Raw genomic sequence first — 19,923 nt, 5'->3', positions numbered from 1 at the left:
TTGCTATATAGACCAGGCTGCCCTTGAACTCACAGAGAACTGCCTGCCTCTGCCTCTTGAGTGCTGGGATCAAAGGTATGTGCCACCAAGTCAGGTTTAAATTTTAAATGTAAACAAAGAAAGCCCGAGAATCAAGAGATAATGCTTTCACTTGATAGTGTGTTTATATTATAAAAATAATTCCAACATATTTACTTACAGAATTTTGAGGATTTAGTTTCATCTTCATTCTTCGCATCATCTCAAAATCTTTTATAGTTCTGTAAAACAGGCCTATCATTACTTGTTAGAAAAAAAAATTAAAAATTATAGTAAGAAGAGGTATGTCTTTCAATACAAAAATAAACTGGCATTAATGCAACTTTTACTAAAGTGTTTTAAGAAACAACATACAAATCAGTAAGTCACCACAATCTGTACCTTAAAAAGCATAATGCTGATACATGCCTTAAAAGTACTACAGCTTGAAAAAACAGAAATAGGCAAAGCATCAGCCAGCAAACTTTAACTCCAGACTGTTGCTCCATCCTTAAAAGTTAAGAAACTAACAAGTACCCTCTAAAAAATATCAACATGGATTACATTTCTAGTTGCTACTCACCATTTTTCCCTTCAGAAAAACTCTGGGTAATAATACAATAGGTGATTGATATTTGTAAAATATGAAGTATCTTTTAGAATTAAATAGCCACAAAATTATGAGGGTATGTTTGCTGAAAATATAGTCTATAGCTACATATAAATGGAGAATCCAATTAACATTCCCTCTTCATTATAGAGAAAACACAGTGGTTCACAGGGATTAAAAAGATTCTAGAATTGATAAACACAAGCCAAATGAGAAAGGGATTCAAACCCATTAGTTTAATCCAAACCAGAAACCTGAATGTGCTGGATCATTTTGATCAACCTGACACAAAATAAGTCACCTGGGAAGAAGGAACCTCAATTGAGGAATTTCTACCATCAGACTGATGTGTGGGCAATCTGTGAGGCATTTTCTTAATTGTTCAATGATGTGGGAGAGTCCAGTCCACTGTGCGCAATGACATCCCTAGGTAGGTGGGCCTAGGCTGTATAAGAAAGGTAGCCAACCAGAGGGAGCTAGCCAGTAAACAGCATTCCTCCATGGTCTCTGCTTCTGCATCCAAATTCCTGCCCTACTTATGTTTCTGCCTTCACTTTCCTCTACGATAGACTATGATCTGGACTTCTAAGTCAAATAAACCCTTTCCTCCCCAAACTGGTTTTGGTCAGTTTTTTCTTTCTTTTTTTTTTTTTTTTTAACATATTCAGTAACACACTCCAGAGCAAGAGTCCCTCTCTTTCACAAGTGGGTGCAAGTTTTTAGGTTCACAGTTGAGTTAATACAATTATATAATATTGAACTCAGTATAAGGCCCCGGAGAGAGAGGCCTGCGGGTCTGGTCAGTTTTTTCTTACTAGAGAAATTAAGCACTTAACAAACACTGAATGTGTTGCTATGGTCAAAAAAGGCAAAGAAAACTAGTGAGCTCTGAGAGAGGAGGAGACCCAGGGCCTGGATTCTCGAACCAGAGCACAAATCTTCCTGGAACTCTTGGTATAGCAGGGCAGGATGGGCTGCCCCTCCTCCACCTTCTGAAAGAGTGCTAGTCAAGGATAAGGGCTGGGTGAAAGGGAGGAGCAGAGACAGCAGCAAAAGGAAAGCACGTGACATTACAAGCATTGAGGCAGAGATTTTTATAACAAAAAAAATCTGGGGCTGGAGAGATGGCTCAGCAGTTAAGAGCACTGGCTGCTCCTGCCAAGGACCCAGGGTCAATTCCCAGCACCCACATGGTAGCAAACAACTGTCTGTAACTTCAGTTGCAGGGAAATCCAACACCTCTTCTAACCTCTGAGGGCACTACACAACACAGGTGCACTTACACACATGCAGGCAAAACACTCATACACACAGCCTAAAGAAATCCCCCAAATCAAAATCCAATTAACCCACCACATCCAACTGCCTCCTGTATTTAGCCCCAAAAGAGAAATGCTACTTTATGAATTTGTTATAAAATTAGTGCTACGGGTTAAAATAAAATGGTTTCAAGAAGGTTTGGGGAACATGGTTAAATCAGATATAAATAAGGGGCTGACTAAGACAGTGGGTCCTTGAGGGGACTGGCACAGGTAAGACTGGCACCTTAAGGGGCTGCTTCTCACAGGCGAAATCTTGGGCCAGTCGGGCCAAACTTAACTCACATTCAAACTTATATTCTTAGTAAGTCATTTCCTAGTTTTTAAAGTAGAACAAGTCCTTTAAAAAGAAACCTAACTGCAGGAATTAGGGAAATGACACAGAAGATAAAGCACTTAGAGCACAATATGAGGACCAGAGATGGGATCTCTAGGACCCATGTCAATATCAGGTAGATCCTCAGAGCAAGCTGGCTGGCTAGACTAGATGAACTGGCCAGCTCTGAGTTCCAGTGAGAGACCCTACCTCCAATATATAAGGTGAAGGGTAACAGAGGAAAATACCCACAACCTCAGGCCTCTACATGCACATGTGTGCATATGTACTTGCACACACATGCACCTAAACACACATAAACAAGTGCACGCACATGCACACACACACGCACACGCACGCACACACACACACACACACACACAATTAATTTCATAACCAAACGCTAAACAGAATAAGAACTGACCTTTCAGAAAGCTTGTCAGAGAGTTTCTCAAGGAACTGCATGACAGTCTCTAAAAATGAAATAAAAAAAAAACCCTTCAACTTTGTGAACATGAACATATGTTAAAATTACATATATTATCACACATGTCAAGTCTATGCCAAAGGGATGATTTGGGTTTTTTTTTAATTTTTTTTATTTTATGTGTATGAGTGTATTGCCTGTGTGTGTGTAAGTGCACCTGTATTGTACAATGCCCTTAGAGGTCAGAAGGTGTTGGGTTTCCCTGGAACTGGAGTTACGGACAGTTGTTTGCTGCCATGTGGGTGCTGGGAATTGAACCTGGGTCCTTGGCAAGAGCAGCCAGTGCTCTAAACCACTGAGCCATCTCTCTAGCCCCTAAAGTGATGATTTTCAAAAGGAGGCAGAGGGGCTTTCATATGCTCAGTTTATTTTCATTATCTCTAGATGCCAAAAATCTACTGGGAAAAACAAACAACTGTAGGAGTAATAATCCAAAGCCTTAGATTATACCCCAAATTAAAGCATTAATGAGAGGCAAAAGTTTAAAACTCTAAACATTCCATCCTAATGTATGGAAAAAACTATCACAGACAAGCCTAATTTTTTCCTAAGTTTCAAGATCACTAGACTCTGGTTTGAGTCTAAACATCAGCGAATACCTGTAATCTTCACACCTGGGACACTGAATCAGGAGTCAAGGCCAGCCCACATGGGCTACAAAGTGAGACCTTCTCTCAAAAATACTCAACATCTTTAGCTACTAGGGAAATGCAGATCATATCCCACCTATCCTAGTTTGTTTCTCCATTGCTATGACAAAACACTGTGACCACTACCAACTTGGTGAGGAAAGGGTTTATTTAGCTTACATCTCCTGGGTCACAGTTCATCACCAAGAGAGTCCAAGATAGGAACTCAGGGTAGGAACCCAGAGGCAGGAGCTGGAGAACAGGCCATGGAGGAACACTGCTCACTGGCTTGCTCCCTGGCCTAAGTTCAACCTGATTTGTTATACAATACACAACAACCTGACCACAGGTGGCACTGCCCACCATCCCCACACCATTCAACAATCAAGAAAATGCCCCACAGACATGACCACAGGCCAATCCACCAGAGGCAATTCCCCAATTGGCAAGGATGGGCAGGGAGGAACCCTTGTCACTGCTGGTGGGCATGTAAACTGGTGCAGCTACTACAGAAATCAGTACAGAGATTCCTCAAAAATCCAAAGAACTACCATGAGATCCCTATACCAGTCCTGAGTATGATAACCAAAGTCACTGCTGGTATACCACCGACACACTACTCACAACAGCCAAATTATAGCAACAGCCTAGGCTCTATCAACAGATAATGGATAAAGAAAATGTGAGGCATATGATGAAGTTTTATTCGGCCAAGAATGAAATTATGTCATTTGCAGGAAGAATGGATGGAACTAGAGATCATCTTTTGAGGACATTTTTATTCTTTCAGAATTTCATACATGCATACAATGTATTTTGATCATACCCACCCCCTACTGTCCCCTCCAGCTCCTACCACACCCTCCCATGTCCCTCTCCCAACCTCATGTCCTCAGATCATCTTATTAAGCAAAAATAAGTTCAAAGTCAGAAACACAAATATCACATTTTCTTCCATGTGGAACCTACATTTTATGCACAGATATATACACAGACAGGTACACACAGACACACACACACACACCATGAAAACAGAAAGGATACAATTTGGGAAGACTAAGAGGACTAGAGGGAGGGGGTAAATAGGAGAAGGTAAATGGGAGTGAATATGGTCAGAGTTCATGACATATTTAAACAAATATGTGACTATGAAACCCATTAGTTTATACAATATATACTAATAAATATATAAATAATATCAGTACAGTTTAGAAATATAATTTACCAAAAATTAAAAAGCAACGTTTTCTGGATAATTACTATTATTTTTACATACAACTGTAGAACAATCTATTCAGTAGCAATACCAAAAGAAAATGACGAAATGAGAACCATCAGCATTCTTAGTTCTAATAGGATTTTAAGTGCCTAGTGAACCGCTTCAGTGGCAGTCATCAGATGTGAGGAATCCACGAGGCAATGCAGCAGAATCATCACCATTTCCCATGAAGAAGTGCTTCATGGGCGTGTTTTCACTTAGTGCTTTCTGCCACTGACCTCAGTGTGCAGTGCTTTCATGTGTATTTTGGTTGGCCACAAACACTGTTTTTATATCTTCCAGATGAGCTTTTATACGGGTTTAAGTTTCTCTCCCTCTCTTTAAGCTGTATCTCCTTTCTGAGTGAAATAAAAGGCTAAGCAAAGAACGGGGTGAACATAAACCACGAAGCCACAGGGTCCGTGCCACTGTCATACTGGACAAGTCTCAGTAGACTCAGTCTGAAGACACAGCCTCATGTGCCAAGTGAAGTGGCATCAGGAAGAGTAGGAAGATAAACCGTCCCATCCTCAGAGCTGAAATCCCATTTCAGCAGATCATTCTAGTTCCAACGTAGGATAGTTTTCAGATAGATCATTTATTTCTAGATAACCATATTTTATTAATAGTCACCCATTTTACTTTTCTGTTGCTATGCAAAAAAAATCTGCTTCATTTAACCATATTAAAAAGTCTGGATGAAGGGCTGGGGAGATAACTTAGTAAAGTGCTTGCCATGCAAGCATGAGGACTTGAGTTCAATCCTCCAAAACCCACAGAATAAATACCAAGTGTGGTGGCAAATGCCTACAGCCCCAGCACAGAGAGGCTCCCTGAGGCTCAATGGCCAGCTAGTCTAGTCTAATCTGTGAGGTTCAGGTTCAGTGAGAGATCATGTCTCAAAAACAAGGTGGAGAACAACTGAGGACGACATCCAACACATAAGGACTGAATGTGAGATTCCCCCAAAATAAACCCAAGCCTTTGCTCACGCACAGTGGTTTCTAATTCGCCCGTCATAACCTGGGTTACGCTCTCCTGCCACCTTGTTCTTGGTGAACACTTACCATTCCTTCAAGTGTCACTACCTTCCTGAAACTCACCAGCCACCTAATCAGCTGGCAGACACCCACCTGCTAAAATTCCATGGCACTGTTGTGTGTGTACTACTCACCTGACAGTAAACTATAAATCCTCAAGGACACTATCACATCTTATTGACTAACCATCCCATCTCTCTTCAAAATGTCACCATACTAACACCTGGGCAAATCGCTACTGAAAGGATGTTTTAGTTGCTGTGAGTTCAGTGAGCTCTAATAATGCTGGCTGGCAGATGACCAGTTCCCAGTCCTCTCTACACTGACCTGCCCCTCAGCATCCGTCAGTGCATTCCTCCCTTCCCCTTAAGACCTCTTCTGATCGCTTCCCGTAGGACACACTCTGCTTCCTTTCCTTCACTGCCCACCACTTCTCAGCAGCACTCATGGTTCCTCACAGCCAGACCTCAGAGTAGCCCAGAGCCCAGCTTGATCTTCTACACTTTAAATACAGTCTGTTAGTGACCTCATATACTCCCATGCCTTTAAATAAAGTCTCAAACTTACATCCACAGCTCAGAACTCTCAGCCCCGCAGCCATGTGCCCAATATGATCACTTGCAAGTCAACAGCATCTAGACCTTATCTTGAAGCAAACCAAGCTCCAGTCCCCAACACAGCAACTTACTGTCTTTCTAGTTGCCCAAGTTAAAACACCATCAGATTCAAACCATCATCTCTACCCAGAAGCTAGGGCCCACTGACCAGCTGCTCTGCTGCCGAAGATACCATCATCTCTCCTCCTGAGTGTCACAATAGCTTCCACATGCTCTCAGCTCACCCAGCCATAGTCTAGTCTGGCTATCAACTACATGTCATTACAATGTGAGTCAGATCACTTCCCCTTTCTGCCCAAGCCCCTCAAAGCCCTCTTATCTCACTCCAGTCAGAGGCTTCCTTCAAGTCGTCCCTCAGCATAGCTCTTTCTCCAGCACACTCTACTTTGGTTTTTCCTCAAATGTGTCAGGCACGTTTCTTCTTGAGAATTTGGTACATGGTTGCAGCTTCTCCACAGTAGGCTGCAGATTCATTCCGGTGCCCTGCCAGGCCTACCCTCACCCACACCACATTCTGTATACACATCACATTCTGTATCAACTTCCCTGGTGGCGGCAGCACCACTGTACACTCCGTGCCATCTCCCCAAACTGTTCTGCATCTCCACAGCTTGCTAACTAACCAACAGCACACCGGCCACATGCCTGGCCCACATGTTTTGCCCTTCCCTGGGTCTCTTCTAAGTATGCAAACTATACAAAGCAACCACTACCATTTCCTGCCACAATAAATTGCTCCCAGAGTTTGGAAGAAAATGTGACAGACAGGAGCTGAGGAAAACATTGATACAGAGGTGAAAACTGAAGAGGAAAAAGATGGAAAGGATCCCATGTCAACTCTCAGCGGCTTCAGAGATGTGTACAGGTTCCAACTGTGCCACTTCTTAGGAATATAGCCAGCCTTGATTCCTTCTGTGACACATAAGCTAATTCCTGCTTCACAGGGCTATCAGGGAGTTAAATGGCACATAATGACACAGTAAGCACTGAATAATATTCAAGTGTCATTATTGCATATAACATAAAAGCAAAAATATTCTATTTTAATAGAATTGACAGTGACTACAAAAAAACCACAAAATTAAACTGGGCATGGTAGCGCACTCCTATAATCCAACTCTAGCGAAGTGAAGGCAGGAAGGTCAGGTTTGAGGATAACCTAAGATACATAAGACCTTGTCTAGAATAAAGAAAAGAGGGGTCTGGAGAGATGGCTCAGTCGTTAAGAGCACTGGCTGTTCTTGCAAAGGACCTGGTTCGATTCCCAGTACCCATGTGGCAGCTAACAACTGTCCATAACTCCAGTTCCAAGGGATCAGACACCCTCTTCTGACCTCCATGGGCATTGCATGACATGGGTGCACTTACATCCATGTAAGCGATACGTTCATACACTTATACACATAAAACAAAAATAATAAAATGTTTTTAAAAAAGAAAAAAGAGCCAGGTGTGGTGGCGCACACCTTTAATCCCAGCACTCGGGAGGCAGAGGCAGGTGGATCTCTGTGAGTTCAAGGCCAGCCTGGTCTACATAGTGAGTTCCAGGACAGCTGAGGCTACAGGGAGACCCTGTCTCAAAAGACCAAAAAAAAAGAAAGAAAAGAAAAGAAAAAAGAGAAAGATAAAATAAGATACATAATATATAAAATCTATATAATATCAATTTAGGAGTTAAGTTATATGAAACCATTTTAAGAACTAGCTTTTAAGATATAACCTGGTAGTAGAGTATATGCCTAGCATGTGTGAGGCTCTGGGTTCCATACCCAGCATGGGGGGAGGGGGGAGGGGTGCTTTAAAGGTTCAAGGACAAAGAAGTCCAAGGACAGGAGATAGTATAGCATAGAGCTTATCATGGAAGGGTAAGTTTGGAGCCACACCTCGAAAAGATGCAACTACAATCCAGGACACCCATCTGGAGTCTAACAGGTCAAGGGCAATATAAAAGCTAAGACTGGAAAGGTGGAAGGGAACTCTGTGGAACAAGTGAATGTGCTAGTAAAAGAAGGGATGGAGACAACAAAGAATGATGGAAGTCCTCCACAGAGTCCTTCTCAGTGCTCCCTCTATCCTCAACAGCATGTGCCGGTGCTCCACCAGAAACTCTGCACTGCCTCCTTCTCCTCCCTCTCCACCAATTCCCAAGTCATCACTCTGACCTCCCAAGTACATCTTGAACCTAAACAGCTCTACCATCTTCAATACCCTACTGCTGATCCACTGCCTAAATTATAACGGAACCACTTAAAGGCCCCAGAAGAAGCTTCTGTACACTCCTATTACTAGCTTTGAGCAATACCCTCTCTTAGATATCCTGAATCTAAGGACCTCAGCACAGCACAAAGCCAGTTTATCAAACCCAAAGAACACTCCCTTGCCCACCCAACACAGACCTTCCAGGCAGCGTATACACAAAATAAAATACCTTCACTGAACACAATACCTGCCAAATTATTAGCTCTATTTAAAGATGATTTCTATCAAAAGGTGTTGAAAATCTCAATAAATGGTTTTCTGAATGTGCTAAAAATAAAACATTGTTGGGCATGTAGGTGATGTCTGTAACTCCAGCATTCAGGACGCTCAGGCAAGAAGATCCTGAATTCAAAGACAGGTAGGTTATGTGACAAAACTGTTTTTAAAAGAAATCATTTATAGCAATTTTAAAATCAGAACTTCAGTGCTGGGAGTATAGTTCCCTTGGGTAGATTTTGAGCACTGCCAAAATCCATCCATCCATCCATCCATCCATCCATCCATCCATCCATCCACCCAAAGTTCCATTTCATAAAAAATCCTGTTTTGTTCTACAAAGCTGGATAAACAGGCTTACCTGGATTTTGAGCTATGGTTCCGCGGAGGGCCCTGTGGGAAAATGTAGAATACCCCACTAACTTTGCCAGAAGATCCCTGCTGCTTAGCAATTCTTCTAAGCACTTCAACTGACCAGCACTGGGATAAAGAAAAATTTTATAAGCAGCTTCTCGAACCTATGTTTTAAAAAAGGGAAGAAAAAAAAGTCAAAGATCTAAACATCACAACACAAAGTCCCACACAACAGCACAGTCCAGTGCTCCCCACTTTATCTGCAGACAACCATCACTTTCAAAGTATATGAACAATTTACACCAGGTAACAGAGCTTTTATGGGGTGCAACAGCACACCAACAAGAGTTCTTTGGAAGGACAAACGTTTAGCCAAAGCTTTGTCTCTGTACCATAACACATCGAATGCAGAAGAAAGGACTTCACAAATTAAAAAGAAATCTCAGAAACCTACAAGGTCAATCGCTGTTTACTGTATTCCAAAACAAAGTCTTTAAGAGACATGAATTTTAAACATTTTCATTACTCAAAGCATTTGTAAAATTAATAATGTCACAAATTAAATTTTCAGGGCTTAGTAATACTGAAAGATTTTTTTTTTTTTTTTTTTTTTGGTCTTTTTGAGACAGGGTCTCCCTGTAGCCCCAGCTGTCCTGGAACTCACTATGTAGACCAGGCTGGCCTTGAACTCACAGAGATCCGCCCACCTCTGCCTCCCAAGTGTTGGAATTAAAGGCATGTGCCACCACGCCCAGCAATACTGAAAGATTTTTAAGACTACAGTATTATATTATTAATTGATTTGTGGTTAAGACAGCAGCAAAAGACATCCACTGGTGTTCAGATGGGAGTGACGCAACAAAGTAAACAGAGGACTCCTACCAAGTCATCCCCTGCTTCTGCATGCAGACCATCAATTACTACATGATTCCTGTCCCGGGCAAAGTGGTGCTGGATATGCTCTGGTAAGAGCTGCTTCTGAATCTTGTTGGGAGAGTGGCTTCCCATGAGAAATGTACTGCTCAAATCCAAGATTTTAACATTGAGGTCCACCGCTCTTCTACGCTAAATGTGGAAGGAGGAACAGTATTTAAAAGTGAATCAAATTAGTATTTCAGACTAACCAGACAATTTCTAGTGGTAGGAAACCAACATCTATATTACTGATATAGAACACTTACGTATAATGTAGAAAGTAAAACAAAACAAAACAAAAAACACTTTCATTATGTGAGCCAGAGGAAATTAGGCAATGAGACAAAACAGTAGCAAACACACAACAGGAACCCAGATTGAAGGTCCTAATTTGCACATATGCACTGCTGTAGAAAGACAGTAACAAAGTCATTAACAGCAGACCCGAGCACGGCACTCGTCACCCCATTCAGGAAGCTAAGGCGGAAGGATCATAGGCTCAAGGTCAACCTACCTAGGCTATGAGTAAGACCCTGACTCAAAAACGTGGGCGGGGGGCAGGGGGCAAGACCTGAGAGACTGAGGGACTGAAGCCTGTGGGGCAAGGCCATGTCTTCTGTACTATGTGGTACATGGACCTTGTATCTACCAGCCCTTCACAGTCATGTATGATGTGACTGGTGATGAGAGTCATGTGAGTTTTAGCTTGCCAGTCACATCTTCAATCTTCTGAGAAAATGAACACTAAGAAATCACTTCAAAATTTTGGGTTCTGAGAAAAGGTCTCATGTAGCCCAGGCTGGCCTATAACTTACTATGTAGCTGAGGATGAACTTAAACTTTTGAATCTTTTGCTTCTATTCCCCTCACCCCCGACCAAATGCTGGGATTCCAAGCTTCCACCACCATGCCTGATTTCTGCAGTGCTGACGACTGAACCGTCATGTGCACTAGGCAAGCACTCTACCAACTGAGCTACATCCCCAGCACACACCACAAACACTTTTAAGATGAAATATAAACTGCACCCCATGTAATTTATCAGGTATATTAAAGGACGAGATATACATTTTCAGTTATCCCTAATAAGAAACCCAGTCAGTCAGGGTTCAGAGTGGCTCAGGATGGGTTTCAGGCAATCATCCATTCTGCCTTTATCATTAAGCAGCACTAATCTTTTTAAGAAAAACATGTAAGATGTAAATGTGTGCTTGACAAGAATATGAACGGGCTGGGGATGTAACTCAGCTGAGAGTGCCTGCCTATCATGCACAAAGCCCTGGGTTCAATCCTCAGCACTGTGACTGAGCATGGTGGTGCATACCTATAATCCCAGCACATGGGGGCTGAATGTTGGAGGATCAAAAGTTCAATGTCATTCTCAGCAACATAGTGATTCCATGCCTCTCTGGGCTACATGAGACCCTGTCTCACAAAAAACTTGAAACAAAATTAAGAGTTACATAAATCAGGTCTGGTGGTATGCACATGGAACCCCAGTGCTGGGGCACGCTAAGGCAGGGATCTCACATTTTCAGGCCTGGACTACACAGTAAGTTTCAGGCAAGCCTGGACTGACAGCAAGGCTCTTGCCTCAAAAAAGTAATTTAAATAGCCAGGCTTGGTGGCACACACCTTTAATCCCTGTACTCGGGAGGCAGAGATAGGCGGATCTCTTGTGAGTTCAAGGCCAGCCTGGTCTACATAGCGAGTTCCAGGACAGCTGGGGCTACAGGGAAACCCTGTCTCCAAAAGACAAAAAAAAAAAAAAAAAAAAAAAAAAAGGAAATTTAAAGATACAATAATAACCCAAAGTTTTCAATATAGAAAATTCAAATTATGGAAAAAATACTGCCAGGGCCTTGGAGATCTTTAGTCCAACCTTTTCTGTACAGTCATGTATCCCCACCTAGTGGTACTCACTGGAATAACAAAAATGATAAATAGCAGCTAGACATTATAGTTCGTAAATTTTCTCCAAAGCTTTTTATGAAAACAAATTACAAGGTAATAAAATGAATTATCTCCAAAACTTTGTCACCTGGTAAAATCTCTGGAAAATCAAAAACTGAGTTCACTTTCTGACTTCAATAATATGCTAGGCACATCATTTCTTCATTCTAAAGTAACAGTTCATTATACAACACTCTGAACTCCCAAAATCCTGTGAAATTGCTACAAATGATTCTTAAACATCTATTAAATTTTAATTCTTCAATTACATCATAAGACCTTAAGATAAAAAGTTAAACTGTCAAGTACAGAGATTCATCTCTGTAACTAGTCACTCAGGGAGCACTGATGCAGGATTGCTTGAGCCCGGCAATCCAAAGCCAGCCTGGGAAACACAGCAAGTCCTATTTCAAAAACAAGCCTACAAAGAACACAAGCTTTAATGGTTTGTAAATCCTATTTCTTTGGTGGTTTGCTTCACAATCTCATGTCTATAACGTAATGTTTGTCCCAGTAGGGCACCTTGAAGAACAGACATGAAGTCAAGAGGGAAGACTATGCTCAATCTATTTATCTTTCATCTTTAACAGTGACGAGCCCCCAGGGAGTTACTTGGTAGAAAAGAACAAGCATGCCTTAAGAACACCTGGTCGGTGACGACAGCAGCTCCATGCTGGTCAAACTCCACACTTAGGAAAGTTTCAGAAGCATCTTTTTTTTTTTTTTTTTTTTTTTTTTTTGGTCTTTTTGAGACAGGGTCTCCCTGTAGCCCCGGCTGTCTTGGAATTCACTATGTAGACCAGGCTGGCCTCAAACTCACAAAGATCCACCTGCCTCTGCCTCCCAAGCGCTGGGATTAAAGGCATGCACCACCACGCCTGGCTACCTTTAACAAAGATTCTGTAAAATATTACAAATATTTACATTCATTTCTAACTAGAAATGTTACTTCCAAAGATAACAAACTAGGAGTTGAGGCTGGGGCTCAGTTGGTAGAGTATTTGCCTAGCATACTTAGGAAGCCCTAGGTTTAAACTCCAACATCACATAAACCGAGTGGTGGCAAAGGCATGTAACACCAGCATTTGGGAGGTGGAAGCAGGAAGATCAGAAGTTCAAGCTTATTCTTGGCTACACAGTGAGTTCAAGGTCAGCCAGTGATACAAAAGACCCTGCAATCAATCAATCAATCAATCAATCAATCAATCAATAGACACCAAACTCAATGCTGACTAACATTAGAATGACTCATCATACACTCATGTGGTATTTTACTGAGTCCCAAACTGGTATGCATTAAAAAAGATGATCTGCAGTAGGCACAGAGAAGATGCAGAAGGTTTGTGATTCAATTCCCAATCCTGGGAGTGGCATAAGATCCCCATGTGCCTATAATCCTAAGCACTTGGGAGGCTAAAGCAGACAATCACGAGTTTGAGGTCAGCCTTGGCCTACATAGTGAGACCTTATATCAAGAAATGAAGAGCCAGGCATAATAGTACACGCCATTAGTCCCAGCACTCTGAAGGCAGGGGCTGGTGGATCTCTGTGAGTTCAAGGTCAGTTGGTCTACAGAGCCAGTTCCGAGCCTAAATAGTGAGACCTTGTCTCAAAAAAAGAAAAACAAAAGCTTTACCTTTTCTTCATCTAGATGGATTCCACTGATTTCAAAATCAAACATAAACAGTTCAGCCACGCGCCTAAAATAAAGTAAGTCCCAAGTTACAAAAGGCAATAAAAATTACCAACAAAAATCAGTATTTAAAATCAGTACTTATGAAATTTATTGTCAAAATCTGTTTCAACAGACCTACACAAGCATACATACAATCTGTTTGTTTGCTTTAAACAAGTGGCTAATATTTCAGTTAGGCAAAGCGCCCAGTTGACTGACAGCACTACACGCTGGTCATGTAAGAGCTTACTCCCTGTGCAGAGAAGGCAAAGCTCTGAGAGCCATCTTCCTAATTATCTCAACTCCATCCAAACCCCAGTGATTAGTAACAGAAAACAATTTACACTTGGACAGGATTTCAAAGGCCCCTCACAGATTTTCAGGTTTTCTTCCAACTAGAGGCGGCTAATGTGTAAAGAGTTGCACCAGAAGCTGGGTTCTTGGCTCCAGAGAACAGTTTTCTATGTCTGCCATGAGGCTTGGAACAAATTTCAAGTTTAACACCTTTTTCTGTCAACAATATGGTTCTTTAAATTACTCGTTTCTAGAGGTAGGTTAACCAAGTATTTGATACATCCTGACTCTGGCTTTTCAAAATGGTGTATTTACCTTCCTGATAATGTCATACAATATTTATTTATTTATTTGTTTTGGGAGATAGGATCTTGCTATGCAGACCAAGCTAGCTTCAAACCTGTGATCTTCCTGCCTTAGCTTCTTGAGTGTTGGGATTGTGGTGTGCACAACCACACTTCATGCAAATACATCTTGAATGACAAGAATTAAAGCTATTCCACACTTTTTATCATGATATTTTTAAATTTTTAATAACTACATGATTGGAAGAAGCATTTCACTACAGCTTTAACATATTCAGTTACACACTCCAGAGCAAGAGTACATCTCTTTCACAGGTGGGTGCAAGTTTCTAGCATCGCAGTTGAATTAGTACAATTATACAATATTGAACTCAGTATAAGCCCTGTAAGACATAAAACTGGATGAGTTTTTAACCTTTAAAAAAGATCTCCATTTCATTTTAGAATATATTGTTCCTTGAAGAAAGACTTGATATTGCTACTAAGACTGAGATGTTGGTGCATGCATCTCTAATCTGTATGTGTGATTATTACTAGTCATAATCGGTTGCACTTGGATCCTTGGTGCCTGTGATGTCTATAAAGTCATCGGGTAGATTTCAATGGTAATGTTTATCACCTCTACTAATTAACGTGATATAAATTTCCATGCTTCCTCCTCAATATAATACATTTTTTAAAATTGATTTATGTGTGTGTATATCACACAGAACATCCCAAACCATCTTATTCAACTATACACCCACTTCCCAGATGGCACCCTCCCATAGCCTCCCTCCCCTTACTAGAGACCTTATACTCTGATATCCCTGCTACTGTCTGCTGTGTTGTTGGCACCCCCAGCCATTCTCCACTACTTGTCCATCTGGTGAATCTAGTCAGCCTATCTAGAGGTCTGTTTTAGGAGGGTCAGCTGTTCCTCATCTAGCGGTACTCAGCTATCAATATTCCTTTAGATAAGATTGGGGTCTGCTGTTCACTTTCCCAGTTCTATGCTGGGTTACTATCTGGGAGACACTTTGGCTACCCTGGCCAACAGAAAAGAAGGTATCTCCTATCAGGCATTGTTGCTTGTTATGTAGCCTTTAGTTTTACATATGGACTCTTAAAAAATTATATTGGTCCCTTTAATCTTTGGCAATACTTTCCTTTTGGATGTTTAAGGCCATACAATTGGCCAGATAAATCAATTTATTTTCACTCTTAAGGTCATTTGAGGATCTGTTCCTCAGGGGTCACATGGGCTCAGGAGGAGCCCCTGGCTCCTTTCTTTTACCAGTTCTGCCTATGTGAAGACAAGTCAAAGGTCCTGCTCAACAATGGCTGGTTACTCTTAGAAGCATGGAGGAAATAATCCCTGTGTTGACCCTCTTCTTTGTAGACTGGACACTGGTTCAAGTCCATCTGGTGGGGTCTCCTCAGCCTGTTGATCAAGAGGACAGGTGACCCACCACAATTACAGGACCTTTTTGAGAGATGCTCATAGTCTCCTGGAATTAGTTGACCTAGGAGGACAAGGAGCAAAAACTGTTCTTTATGTCCCTCTGACCAAATTATTATAGGCCTCAAAGTATGTCTGTTAAACATCCAAGAAGGTTAGTTCCACCAGTTCTTTACTTTTAATTACTGTGGGTCATGTAGCTAAATCTTGGGCAAAGACCAATTGTTCTCAGATACACCCTACCTAGACATATATTTCTTGATCTGGAATGTATAATTTGTCAGTAAGTTGTAGGAGTAATATGGTTCCCTCTGGTTTTCAAAACTAGCTAGGCATTATTTATCTCTCTCATTGTCTCACCCCTGCAACATGCTTTTCCCACTTAAGGTGCCCCCATTTCCACTCTTTCTCCCTTAATAATACCCTTCTCCTATGGTCGTACCTCTCTTGAGCTCCTTCTTTCCCTTTATCCCCTCGGTTCCTTGTATACCCTTCCCTCCCCCTCCCTTAAACTAACCCAATTTTTATCCATATCTCCCTTATTAAGGCCTGTTTCCTACTGTTCTTCTCTTTCAGGATCTTTCTTTTTCCTTTACCTCCCTGTTTCCTTTCCATTATCCTGGTTTCTGTAGTTATGTCTGGTTGCTTACTTATTTATCAGAGTCTGATCCTAGGATCCACATATGAGGGAGAACATATGTCGATTTTTTTTCTGAGTCTGTGTTACTTCACTTAGTGTAACAGTTTCTAGTTCCATCCATTTACCTGCAAATTTCATGATTTCATCTTTCTTTACTGCTGAGTAAAACTCCATCGTATAAATGAGCCACATTTTCATTATCCACTGGTAAATTGAAGGACACTTAGGTTGCTTCCATATCTTAGCCATCATCAAAAGAGCAGCAACAAATATGGATATACAAGTATCTCTGCAATAGGATGAGTTCTTTGGGTATATGCCAAGGAGTGGTATAACTGAGTCAAATGGTAGGTTAATTTGTAGCTTTTTAAGAATTCTCCACACTGCTTTCCATAGGGGTTGAACCAGTTTGTAACCCCACCAGCAGTGGATGAGTGTTCCCATTAGCGTTCCCTTTTGTCCATATCCTCACCAGCATTTGGTATCATTTGTTCTCTTAATCTTGGTCAGACTGACTGGGGTAAAGAGAAATCTTAAGTTGGTCTTAAGTTGCATTTCCCTAATTACTAGCGATGTTGAACACTTTTTACGAAGTTTCTTAGCCACATTTATTTCTTCCTTTGAGAATCCTTTTAATTGGGTACTTCTTGTCTTGATTCTCTGTTTTTTGAGTTCATTATATACTCTGGATACCAAACCTCTGTTGGATGTGTCACTCGTGAAGATTTTCTCCCATTCTGTGGGTTTCCGGTTCGCTTCCCTGGTTGCCTCCTTTGATGTACAGAAGCTTTTTAGTTTAATGAGGTCCCATTTGTTAATTCTTGTCCTTGTTTGCTGAGCAATTGATGTCCGGGTTAGAAAATCCTTTCCTACACCTGTATCTTGTAGGTTTTCCCCAATGTTTTCTTCTAATAGTTTCAGGCTTTACATTGAGATCTTTGATCCATTTGGAATTGACTTTTGTGCAGGGTGAAAGATAGGGGTTTACTTTCGTTCTTCTACAGGTGGAGATCCAGTTTTGCCAGCACCATCTGCTGAACATGCTCTTTCCTCCAGGGGCCCCTGCGGCCGCCCCTCCACTCTCCCGGTGCTGTCTTCGGGTGCCGCTCCTCTGTTCGTACAGGTGACACCTGCAGCATCTCTCCATTCACATGGTATCACATGTGTGCCACCTCCAATCGCACAGGAGCCGCCTCTGATCACAGGGGCGCTGCCTCCGATCACACGGGCACAGCCTCCTGGGTGCCATCTTCACTCCTCGCTGTGGCCACAAGCTGCGGCTGCTCTTCTGTTCACTCGGCAGTGCTGAGGCACCTCTTCTGCTCACCCAGTGCTGCCTCTGATTGTTGCTACTTCTGCCAGTTTCCGGACCCCAGGGCTGGTGAGGAGACTCTGTCAGCAAAGCCACATTCAGACACAGGAGACCCGGTTCATTGATGCATATCAGGTTTGTTGAAGAAAGGCACAAGCTTATATAGGGGTGGGGGTCCAGTCAAGAAGTTACAACTCAGATCTTTGGCAGGGCTGTGTCCTATCATGACATCGCGAGTCAGACACCTCATTAGCATACTGGGTTTCAGGTTACTTAGGTTCCGGTTTCCTTATGGAGCCTGGTTTCCTTGGAACCACATGACTAGGGCCGTCTAAGTGTTGCAATTTGGGATTTCAAGGGTGGTGATTAGGGAGTGGCGAGCTCTAGGCATCAGTCTCATGATCTGCCAAAGGGAGCAAATGTATTAGAGTGATGCTGGCTTCATAGAAGGAATTTGGAAGTTCTCCCTCCATTTCTATCTTTTTAAATAAATTAAGCAGTATTGGATGTAGATCTTCTTTAAATGTCTGATAGAATTCTGCTGTAATTCCATCTGATCCTGGCCTTTTTTTAGTTGAGAGATTTTGTATTACTGTATCAATTTCTTTTTGTGATATGGGTCTGTTTAAGCTGTTAATCTCTTCTTGGTTTAGTTTTGGTGGTTCCCATGCCTTTAGATATGCATCTATTTCTCTTAGGTTTTCAAATTTAGTAGCATATAGGTTTTTAAAGTATTCCCTTATATTGTTCTGTATCTTTCTCGTGTGTTGTGATGTTAACCCTTTCATCTCTGATTTTGTTGATTTGGGGGTGCTCTTTCTTTTGGCTAACTGGGCTGGCTAGAGGTCTGTCAATCGTGTTTATCCTTTCAAAGAACCAGCTCTTGGATTTGTTGATTCTTTGTATATTTTTCTTTGTTTCAATTTCAGTAATTTCTGCCCTGATTTTTGTTATTTCTTCTTGTCTGCTGGGTTTGGGTTTCATTTGCTGTTGCTTTTCAAGTGTCTTGAGTTTCAACCTTAAGTCATTTATTTCTGTTCTTTCCGATTTTTTAACATAGACACTTAGAGCTATAAACTTCCCTCTAAGGACTGCTTTCAGCATGTCCCAGAGGTTTTGTTGTGTTGTATTGTCCTTTTCATTTAGTTCCAGGAATACTTTTTTCTTTCTTAATTTCTCTTTTGACCCATTCATCATTCAGGAGTGTGTTGTTTAATCTCCATATGTTCATGTGGTGATTAGGGCTTCTTCAGGTGTTGATTCTAAGCTTTATTGCATTGTGGTCTGATAGAATGCATGGAATTATTTCAATCTTTTTGTATTTGTTGATGCGTTTTGTGCCCCAGGATATGCTCGATTTTGGAGAAGGTTCCATAGGGCACTGAAAGAAATGTCCTTTCGTGCTTGGGTGGAATACTCAATAGATGTCTGCTAGGTCCATTTGATATATGGTGTTGTTTAATTCAGATGTCTCTCTGTTAACTCTCTGCCCTGTTGACCTATCTAATGGAGACAGTGGGGTGTTGAAGTCCCCTACTATTAATGAGTTGGGATTAATATGGGTCTTAAAGTCCTGTAGTATTGTTTTTATGAAGTTGGGTACACCAGAGTTTAGTGAATAGATGTTCATGATTGTAATATCTTATTGATTTATTGTCCCTTTGATCAGAATGAAGTGGCCCACTTTATCTCTTTTGATTAGTTTTAAAGTCTATTTTGTCAGATATTATAATTGCTACACCTGCTTTTTTCTTAGTACCATTTGCTTGGTATATTTTTTTCCAACCTTTCACTTTAAGATAGTATCTGTCCTTGAAAGTGAGATAAGTTTCTTGCAGACAATAAAAAGATTGGTTTTGTTTCTAAATCCATTCAACTAGTCTGTATCTTTTGACTAGGGATTTCAGTCCATTGATATTTAAAGTTATCAATGTAAGATGTGTACTGATTCCTGTCATTTTGATTTCTGTTCAAATTTTTGGTGTAGCTGTGCATTTCTACAGTTATAACTTCATTAAGTTTCTTTTTGTAACCCCTTGGGTATAGTCGTTCCTTTCTTCAGCTCTTTGTATTGCTTTAAGAACTCTTTGAAAGGCTGGTTTTGTGGACATAAATTCTTTCAGCCTAGTTAGGTCATGGAATATTTTTTTCCCCTTCGACTATAATAGACATTTTGCCTGGGGAAAATAATCTGGGTTGGCATCTGTGGTCATTTAGAACTGGGAATACTTTGGTCCAGGCTCTCTGGCTTTCATAGTTTGCACT

The 19,923-nt window shown here is 41.3% G+C and overlaps 1 protein-coding gene across 3 annotated transcripts in view; it reads right to left on the bottom strand.

Annotated features, from left to right (window-relative positions):
• Positions 1–19,923, bottom strand: part of Mipep (mitochondrial intermediate peptidase) — a 176,035-nt gene that overhangs the window by 137,464 nt on the left and 18,648 nt on the right. For all 3 annotated transcript variants that reach the window (XM_008824997.3, XM_029559583.1, XM_029559584.1), the window contains exons 5-9: positions 13,628–13,691; positions 10,006–10,188; positions 9,131–9,287; positions 2,688–2,736; positions 200–260 (exon numbers count right to left, since the gene is read on the bottom strand). In XM_008824997.3, coding sequence (XP_008823219.1) covers positions 200–260; positions 2,688–2,736; positions 9,131–9,287; positions 10,006–10,188; positions 13,628–13,691 — 514 coding nt within the window. The remainder of the gene's footprint in view (positions 1–199; positions 261–2,687; positions 2,737–9,130; positions 9,288–10,005; positions 10,189–13,627; positions 13,692–19,923) is intronic.

This window comes from Nannospalax galili, unplaced genomic scaffold, assembly GCF_000622305.1.
Source record: "Nannospalax galili isolate Female #2095 unplaced genomic scaffold, S.galili_v1.0 scaffold488, whole genome shotgun sequence".
In the NCBI taxonomy this organism is placed as follows: domain Eukaryota; kingdom Metazoa; phylum Chordata; class Mammalia; order Rodentia; family Spalacidae; genus Nannospalax; species Nannospalax galili.
Note: the sequence above shows the minus strand (reverse complement) of the source record. Positions and strands in the feature narration are given on the sequence as shown.